Source organism: Zootoca vivipara, chromosome 3, assembly GCF_965207765.1.
Source record: "Zootoca vivipara chromosome 3, rZooViv2.hap1.1, whole genome shotgun sequence".
Lineage (NCBI taxonomy): Eukaryota > Metazoa > Chordata > Lepidosauria > Squamata > Lacertidae > Zootoca > Zootoca vivipara.
This window is the reverse complement of record NC_142586.1, coordinates 80,086,889-80,096,862: the sequence shown is the minus strand read 5'-3', so window position 1 is coordinate 80,096,862 and position 9,974 is coordinate 80,086,889. Positions and strand designations below refer to the sequence as shown.

Here is a 9,974-nt window from a genome sequence, read left to right as displayed (position 1 = left end):
AGATCTCTTTCAAAAGAATAGCGTTTTCTTAAAGGTAACTTAAGAGACTGACTCTAACTCAGAAAGCTTAATTCAGCCAAAAACATCAGACTTCTGGTCAGCACAGGTCCTGGAAAATTGCACTTTCTGATTCCACTAAAGTGTTGCCCTTACTAGAAAGCGAGTAGCCCTGCCAAAGATGAAACCATTTTCTCATACCCCCAACACCTTCCAAACATATATTTGCTGACTTGACAGAAGGTGGAAAGTTCACGGTTATTGAATTCATCTGTGCTAATACTTGGTCCTTCCTTTCTGCTCTCTGGTAATCAGAACTGCTAGTAGCACCAAGCAGTGAAAGATACAAGAGAACATCTTTCCTAAACTTTAGGTAAAGGTAAAGGTAAAGGGACCCCTGACCATTAGGTCCAGTCGTGACCGACTCTGGGGTTGCGGCGCTCATCTTGCATTATTGGCCGAGGGAGCCGGCATACAGCTTGCGGGTCATGTGGCCAGCATGACTAAGCCCCTTCTGGCGAACCAGAGCAGCACACAGAAACACCGTTTACCTTCCCGCTTGGAGCGGTACCGATTTATCTACTTGCACTTTGATGTGCTTTCAAACTGCTAGGTTGGCAGGAGCAGAGACCGAGCAACGGGAGCTAACCCCATCACAGGGATTCGAACTGCCAACCTTCTGATCGGCAAGCCCTAGGCTGAGTGGTTTAAACCACAGCACCACCGATTTCAGAGAGTACCTTCAAGCAAAGGGTCTGAGAGTCAAAATAATGAGAGAAATCTAGAGTAGTTTGGTTTTACTTATTTTCTACCTAGATCTTTATCATGGAATTGCATCTAGCACCAGCTAATTCTGCTCCCACTGTACCTGGCATTTTCCATAGTACAGTATGTAAACAAACAATGGTGACAGGGAGGCCCAACTCTAAACTTTGGGCAAGGGGCAAAGCAGGAAAGGACACTGGAGAGCCACAATTGGTTGTGATGCACAGCATGCTTGTAATCATATTTAGGGACAAATGTGGCCAGCATGACAAAGCCGCTTATGGCGAACCAGAGCAGCACACGGAAACACTGTTTACCTTCCTGCCAGAGCGATACTTTTATATCTAGTTGCACTTTGACGTGCTTTCAAACTGCTAGGTTGGCAGGAGCTGGGACCGAGCAACAGGAGCTCACCCCGTTGCGGGGATTCAAACTGCCAACCTTCTGACCGGCAAGCCCTAGGCTCTGTGGTTTAACCCACAGTGCCACCTGCGTCCCTTGGGTATACTTCTTTAATTCCATATATGAAAACATGGCCCAGTTCAAATATTTGCTTACTCCACTTGTGAGGAAGTTCACAGAAGAGCTCCATCAGCTCACTATAACACAAGGGGCTCCAAATTAGGATGAATGAATTTTGCAAAATCTGTGTGGGCAAGTTGTGGCACAGAGCAATTAAAGTACGAAAGTTATTTTACTCTTGGCACTACTGAAGCACAGAACTAGTAAAACGTAATGGGAAAGCACAGTAAGTGGGTTTCAACTGCATCTTGAAATAAGACTCTTCTTCACAAAGTGTAATTCAGATACAGAAACATGATTTTCTACATTAATTCTTTACTCTTTATTGTATTGCACAAAGTATTAAAACATTGCAGGGACATCACTATATTCCCTGACGTACCATCTGTTGCAGCACAGTCTCCTTTGAGCTTCCCTCTAAAATCATGAAATAACCCATTGCAAAATTTCAAAGATTTGTGTGTCAATGTCAGTAACTGAAAGGAACAAAGCTAAAGGATCAAATACGTATTTTCCATAAATGCACACAAATATACAGTTTATACAATGGCTCTCCAAATAAAATGCCAAGCGACAGCTCACTGGTGCAAGTGTGTGTGTGTGTGTGTTGTGTTGTGTGATGTGAATCTGATGTGAATGTGCATAAAAACAGATTTCAGCTCATAAAATAATGCAGTGAGTGTAATTCATCTCTTTAAAAATTGGATTGTCTAAGATTGAATACGTATTGGCATAAGAGCTCACATGAGAGGCTCCAGTAACTTCAATGGCACCAGTTTGTATTGGCTACATATATTTCCCATAACAGTTGAACAGAAGAAAGCCATTCCCATTTGAACACAGAGCTATGCATTAACACTCAACAATAACAGTGCAGCCAGAATGAAAAACATCGCTAATAATAAAAAAAAACACCCTACTATCATTCTGGGAAAGTTTTACATATTAAGTAATGCTGAACTAATTAACATTTAACCTTCACTTCATAAATCTTCTGCCTGGCACACACAGGGTCCTTGAGAACCAAAGGGTTCCTGAAAATGAATTAATTGTCCTAACTTGCAGAATCAACCCAAATATTATGTTGACTCTTGGTTCTTAGAAAACAGTTTAATTGGCTGAAAATTGTGTTGTTAAAATACGTCCTCTTGTTATCCGACATTTGCCATGTTAGAAAAATCATGGAAATTAAGTAAAAAAATAGTTTAAAGTCATTTGTTTTAGAAAAATTGTCTACTGCAAAGGGAGCTGGTTTTGTATATAAACACGCAAATCACAATCCATCTAAAGTTAAGCACACTTAAATCCCATTCATCCTCAAAAGGTGCACCCAATGCTTTACTGAGAAGTAAGGCTCACTGAGTTCAGTGAGGCTTATTCCCAAAGAAGCGTACAGAGGATTGCAGCCTCAATTGCTTAACCTTAGTTGGATGGGGCCCATACATTTCAGTTGTGTTTGTATGAATGACTGAGGCAAAAAAGCAGCAAGTTCTATGTTTTGTTTTTGTCCATTACGTTGAGCACTTCATCCAAAAGTGATGGCCCGAGGTCAAGTTGCAAAGAAAGAAGAGGCTCTGCCAGATCTGAAAGGGAGTCTTCTGATTTAGGCTGAGTCTTGGTTAGATCACATGAAAGATGGCCATTGTCAAATAACTCCTCTGTTTGCCATTCAGCGTATTGCTCCGAAAGGCTGGATGAATGACTGTCTCTCCCATTAGTATAATGCGATGTTGGGACGTTCCGCTCCCATGTGATGTCATCTTTGTATATTTTCCCATTCTCCAAGTGTTTGCTCTTCCCCTGCAACTTTTCTTCCATTACGGGCTCGCAGCTATGCCTGGGATTCCTTAAAGGCCCCAAAGAGTCCTGCTTTGAATTAAACGTCACCGGTGACAACAAGGGCAGCATGAGGGCTTGAGAACCACCGATGGCAGGAAGTGATATGGCATTTTTGAGCACCGGAGAAGGCGTTTCGGCAAACACAGAGTCAGAGGTGCTGTTTGCCCTTAGGAACTCATTGTGGCCTTCACACTGGCTGGCTGTCTCTCCCTCGTTCCCAGGTAAGAGCTCATAATTCCCTTGCAGGAAGGAGATGTCTCCAAAAACATCGTGCTGTCCTTCTTTCCCGATATGAATTGTGTGGCGAAAATCACCAAGAGGTGGGCTGATCATATCAGGAGACAAAATGTCTCTCAGCTTGAATTTCTTCCCTTTCTTATTGTTGCCGGCTTTCAGGTAGATGGGTGTCTTGGCTGGCATCTTTTAGCAGTGTTTGAGCGGCGGCAGGGGGGATTTTTGGTACAAAGGAAGGAATAAAAATAGTCAGCAAGTCTGAGTAGCTCTTCTCCAGCAAATCCTTCTTGTTATCTATGCCATATTATTGACTCCGGCATTGGTTATAAACAGGCATTCACACGCCACCACTGCTGCCTTCCCCACCTTCCAAAATTCTGTGCCCCAGAACTTCAGTGTAAGCTTCCCTCCTCAAAGTGACACTTCGCTAGGCTTACAAGAATGCTCACTTTCCTCCAGGACTTCAGCAACCTGCATGAGAAATAAAAGAGGTTGTTATTAACTTGCTTTTCATGGTTCATTCAATCTGATATTTGCACAAAAAACCCCCAAAACAAAGCAGCGACATAATTAATAGCACTCTTGACAGCTCCAGCATGGAGATTAGTTGTATGAAGTTGCTTCCCTTCATTAAGCAGGATAAAAGGATTCCTCTAACGAGAGGCTAGCCAACCTTTCCCCTGACTTTGTACATTTTGAAAGCCAGAACTCCTTAGACATGGTTGCCAAATCCAACTCTCTTAATAAACTTACTATATTGGTTTCTCTTGGTTTTCTTATTTTGTCAATCATCTTCCATCTTAGTGCCAGGCAAAGCCCACACCTTTGGACATTCCAGAGGCACTTCTAAACATCTGTACCAAAAAGTTTCTTCCTCATTAAAAACAGAGATTTATAAACATAGCTTTGTAGGCCTTTGAAACTGAAGCTGGAATATCTTTGTATGTGTAGTTTGAAAGATCAAAGCTGAAATTGTTTTAACAGATGCCTACAAATTTTAGGGTTTATCTGGGCAATCAGTTCAAAGAATGCCCTTCCTTGCCCCTCAGTTTCAGTTGCATAATCTGACAAGGGTTGATTCACAGGCTAAATAGTATGATATCCAGGCTACTCATAATGGATTGGGGGTTGGAATAACCTCGCTGCAAGGAGGAATATCCATGCTACTTCCACCTTTATTTGCCTTTTAAACTGTAGGGGGTTATTGTTTTTGTTTGTTATTATGTTATGTATTTTTGTGTTTTTATATTATAAACTGCCCTGTGATCTTTGGATGAATGGCAGTTTGGAATTTAATAAATAAATGATGATGATAATAATTTTTTAAAGGCTATATTGTATATACCCTTGTGCATCCCAGGGGAAAAGCAGGGACCTGCACATGTGTTCAAATTGTAGTCTCAGTTTTCAATGCATCAAAACCAACAAGTTTACTAGTTTCAATAGAACTCAATAGAACTTACCGGTACTCCTAAATAGACATGAATAGGATTGCATTTAGGGACTAATCAGGAGGAAGGGGTTCACTTAAATTTGCATTCTCTTTGCTAGAGCAATGACATGTGATTTCCAAATGGTAAAGCTGATTTTGATTAAGGATTCCATCAGCTTTACAATTTTGAAATTTAATTTATTTCCTAACAGCCATGCATATTAACTGGTTGCTATAATAATTAATACACAGATATGTTTTTTTAAAACAACAACAACAACAACACATAAATATAAAAGGCAGGGTAAAAAGGACAACAACCCTATAAATGATTTTATATTACAAACTATGTTCAACCGGGAACACAGAAATAGAATCAGTACAGTATACAAATGAAATCAATGTAGTACCCAAGACCATTAAAGCTGAAGTCTGGTTTTTTAGGGGCAAAAGGCAGGTCGTGCTTTTTTAAAAAAAAAGAAAGAAAGAAAGAGCTAAAGGCTAACAAGAGGGAGAGTGTTGAAAGGAACCTGCTCAGCAGCTGATTGCAAGAGATGGAGAGGGAGATAAGGGACACTAGCTGCCTTCCCGCCCGCCCAGGCCCCTTGCCCAGGCCTCAATTGTTGTCTGCAGAGGGAGGCTGTTTGTTTCCAAAGGACATGTGACTGGCTGATTAGATTATCTGTCTGGAAACTAGAAATGGGTCCATTTCCTTTCCTAGAGAAGCTGCAGAACTGTGAGTTGAACCCCATAAAAATAGGATCTTTTCCCTTTGCAAGGAAACTCAACAACTTCCAGCTGATCCTCAAAAATGGAGCTTTCCCCCTTTGCAAAAAAGTTGCACAACTGTGAGCTGGACCCCCCCCCCAAATGGGCCTTTCCCCATTTGCAAAAAAAAGTTGCACAACTTTGAGCTGATCCTCAAATAAATGGAGCTTTCCCCCTTTGCAAAAGAAGCTTCCTTAAATATTTTTTGGGGGGAGGGCAAGGGCACCTAGGCCTCTAGGAGTTGGCTGCTATGCCTAGGACAATTCAAGAAAGTAAATTTTTTTCTTGTTTTCCTCCTCTAAAAACTAAGTGCGTCACATGGAGCAAAAAATACAGTAGTTTTACTTTACATAGGAAAGCAGCCTTTAATTTGCTATCTTATATTAAGATTTCTATTTCTTTCTTACTTTCTTTATTGCATTTATATCCAGCCTTTCCTCTGATGAGCTCTAGATGGCATATATGGTTCTCTTCCTCCCCATTTTATCTTTACAACAACCCTATGAGGTAGGTTAGGCTGAAACTGTAACTGACCCAGACTCACCAAGTTCTAGTCCAATACTCTTACTACTACACCACACGGGCTAATTTTGGCTGTTCTTCTTTTTAATCATTTTTATTTTATTTTATTTTCAGATGGTGAAAGCATGAAATGAGGAGAGCTTGCTGGTGTTATTATAGACACTATTCAATGTTTCAATTCATTTACCAAATCAAAAGAAAAGACATATGCAGGCAAAAAAAGAAAAAACTTACCTTCAATTCTATTTGTAATCCTGTGGAAAATTCTGTAGCTGTGGCAGAGTGTGGTTTCTGGAAAAGAAGAGCGGAGGAGAATGAATGTTGCCTGAAAACACTCTCTTTTATACTTCTGAAATCCCATCATGCCCCTCAACTAGTTAGTTATGATTGGGTGGCTCCTGTCATTGGCTTATCTGTAAACATCCTGCCTGGAATTCTTGAAATGCTCCCTGAAAGAATGTGCATCAAAGTAACTTCATTTAATTGTATTAAAGCACTAACCCCCACTTTCACTGATTTAATCATCCTATAGATTGAATTACTTCATACCTCAGTTCAGTAACTTCAAATAATCCTATAATGTCACAGATTACTCAATGTGAACTTTTGTTTCTGAAACAGAATTTTCAAGCCTAAGGAATTTTGTACACATTCCTCGGGGCATATGTTTTTCAATATTCTGTTTTCCACCTAACATCTTAGTTACTGTCTAACCTGACAGTAGATTTTTTTGGTTGATTTTAAAAAAATATTTCTGCAATCTGCCTTGTTTGAAGTGTCTTCTCCCCTCAGCACCACAGTCATATGATTTATTACTAAATCTGATGTCTCAGCCACAGCTTATGTTGGAAGAAGAAGACATTTTAATCTCTGTATTGAGAGTAGTTAAATGTTGCAAAATAAAAATGTTTGCTAGAAGAGTTCAGATGTTGCACTGTCAGGCCACTTCACATAGTCATCTATTTCTGACCATTATGTGAGAGGGGCACCATAAACTATTTCAGTAGATTTTAATTTGATTTTAGTAAAGATTTCACATTACATCCAACCAGCAAAACACTGTTTGGGGTACAAGGTAAAGCTGAACAAGTCCACCACTAGCTGTCCTTGAAGGTAGGCACTTGGTGAGTGTCCAGCTTATCACTTTAAAATACTGACTATAAAATTATGACAGCCATTTTAGCTTGCAGAGTTAATAAATTCCTTGAAGAATAAATAAAAAAGGATCAAACAAGATTCATGGCAGGCAGACAATTGTAATGAATTGTATGCAAATTGGTCGACTTATTAGAGGTGAAAGAGAAGCAAAACACAGATAGGTAGCCGTGTTGGTCTGAGTCGAAACAAAATTTAAAAATTCCTTCAGTAGCACCTTAAAGACGAACTAAGTTTTTATTTTGGTATGAGTTTTCGTGTGCATGCACACGAAAGCTCATACCAAAATAAAAACTTAGTTGGTCTTTATTCTTTTAGTTTGCAGATACAGAAAAAGCATTTGACTCTATAGAATGGAGGTCTATGCTGTAAAATGGTGAAGAAATTTGGACAGAACTTAGACTTCTGCAATTTTGTTGGAGCAATATATACAAAATTGTGGATGGAATTTTGATTAATGGAATCATGCATCCCATAATACAATTGCAAAGATGTGTCAGACAGGAATGTACTTTCTCATCATTGTTGCTTAATTTACATTTTGAAATTTTAGCACAACAAATCAGGGACAACAAAAACATAAAAGAGATTACCCTACCATGATCCAAATTAAAATTATGCATTATGCAGATGATACAGCATTTACATGGCAAGGATGTATAGATTCAGTTAAATTTCTTAAGAATAAGTTGGAGGAATGTGATAGAGTATCTTCTAGCTATGAAATTAATGCAGAAAAATAAGAAATTACTTATGAATGCTGAATAACAATATAAAGCTGATACTGAATTTTCAACAGGTTTCTAGATACAAGAAGTATTAGAGCAATGATACCCTAACTCCCCACCCCACCCCGGACCACTTGAAAATTGTTGATATGGTGTGCTAGATGCTTTATTATTTTTAATTATATTTTTATTTCTTCTCTTATTTCTTTTATATTGTATTTTATTGTATTCCATGGGATTCATATTGTAATACAATAAGACACAATGCAAGAAATAAGAGAAGCAACTAAAATACAATTCACATCAATACATATTTAATGCGATGGATGTGCCATCTCCTGTCTTTAACCAGAAATCCAGACATTCTGCAGACCTGAAAGCCATTTGGACTGTGGTTTGGGAACCTACGTACGTAGTCAAACTGTTTTCAGATGATAAAACTGCTTGCTGCTTGCTCCAATTCACTGGTAAAACATGGATTTCTCTGGGGGAGGCCCCATGACAAAAAAAATCTGATCAGAAATTGAGCTTTAAAGCCCTGACCTATGCCTAGAAAAGCGGCACAAAAAGAAGTCTGAATGATAAAGCCCTTAGATAAAGGAAGCCCTTAGATAAAGATAATTTGGAGAAATTTAAGCAGAGTGTGAGAAAGTGTGCCAAGCTACCATTATCATGGCTAGAAAGAATGGTGGTCCTAAAGAGAGAGAGAAATACCTAAATTGGAATTTCTTTTTCTAACACTACCTAGAAGGATTATACAAAAATTACACAGCAAAATCCAATCTAAAATTAAAAAGTATAAAGTATATATGGAAGTTCAGATAGGGAGACTATATTCTCTGGGGGTACTCCCAGATCCATTTGTGTCACTTGAGGCTTAAGTAGCCTCAGTGGCTGGGAGGACCTTTTATGGCTGGTACACCAACTGCAGCTGTTTTTGGACAGGAATAGCCTGGCCATAGTGAGTCATGCACTGGGAACCTCAAGACTTGATTACTGCAATGCATTCTTTGTGGGCCTTGGGCCTGGTCTGGAAGCTCCAACTGGTGCAAAATTCTGCAGCAAGACACTTGCTGGGAGCAGACTACTGCCCTTAACAACATGGGTCCAGCATACCTCAAGGGCTGTCTGATCCCTTATATCTCTGCCCAATCACAGAAGTTTGGAGGAGTCTCTGTTAGAGGTTTCTCAAGGCTCAGATGCCATGTATCTACAGTGGAACCTCGGTTTACGAATTTTCGGTTTACGAACGCCGTGGACCCATCTGGAACAGATTAATTCACTTTCCATTACTTTCAATGGCAAAGTTCGCTTCAGTTTATGAACGCTTCAGTTTATGAACAGACTTCCGGAACCAATTGTGTTCATAAACCGAGGTACCACTGTATCAGAAACTGTGCATTCAGTATTGTGGCCTCAAGTCTGTAGAACTCCCAGCTGAAATTAGGTAAAAACCGCTCTCTTCTCCCAGGCATTTGACAGATAATGATGGATGTTCTGTTGTTTATTGATAACTGTTTTCCGCTGCTGAAGTTTTATTGTGTCTGTTTATTGATCATAGTAATGGTTTTATTGTATTTTTTGTTTTTATGCTATGCATTTGGATCTTAATTTTCTTTTCTGTTACATTGCTCAAAGGCTCTTTCACAGTGAGTGGCTGATAAGTCTAAAAAATGCACAAATAAATAAATAAGAGTATCTAAGTAGGACTGAGGAGACTTGGGTTCAAATCTTCACTCTGCCATAAAGCACTCTGCCATAAAACACTCGGCTATGCCGAGAGAGACTGTCTCACAGTGTGGGTGGGATGATAAAATAGACAGATTTATTTATCTCAGCAGTGAGATTCATAAGAAGTACCATGGTATATATTTTAAAAAATAATGTTTAGATCACATTTACACCCAGACATATACTTCAAGTGTGGGTTCTCTGAAAACAAGTCAGCCAATCTACTACATCTGTTCTGATTTTGCCTTTGCATTGTCAACACCTCTAGTATGAAGTAGGAT

At 39.4% G+C, this 9,974-nt stretch overlaps 1 protein-coding gene across 2 annotated transcripts in view; it reads right to left on the bottom strand.

The window, feature by feature from the left end:
* Positions 1 to 1,582: 1,582 nt before the first annotated feature.
* Positions 1,583 to 9,974, bottom strand: part of CDC42EP3 (CDC42 effector protein 3) — a 29,573-nt gene continuing 21,181 nt past the window's right edge. For both annotated transcript variants that reach the window (XM_088666543.1, XM_035108266.3), the window contains 2 exons: positions 6,314 to 6,370; positions 1,583 to 3,828 (listed from right to left, as the gene is read on the bottom strand). In XM_088666543.1, the coding sequence (XP_088522669.1) occupies positions 2,776 to 3,543 (768 nt within the window). In that variant the 5' untranslated portion in view covers positions 3,544 to 3,828; positions 6,314 to 6,370 and the 3' untranslated portion in view covers positions 1,583 to 2,775. The remainder of the gene's footprint in view (positions 3,829 to 6,313; positions 6,371 to 9,974) is intronic.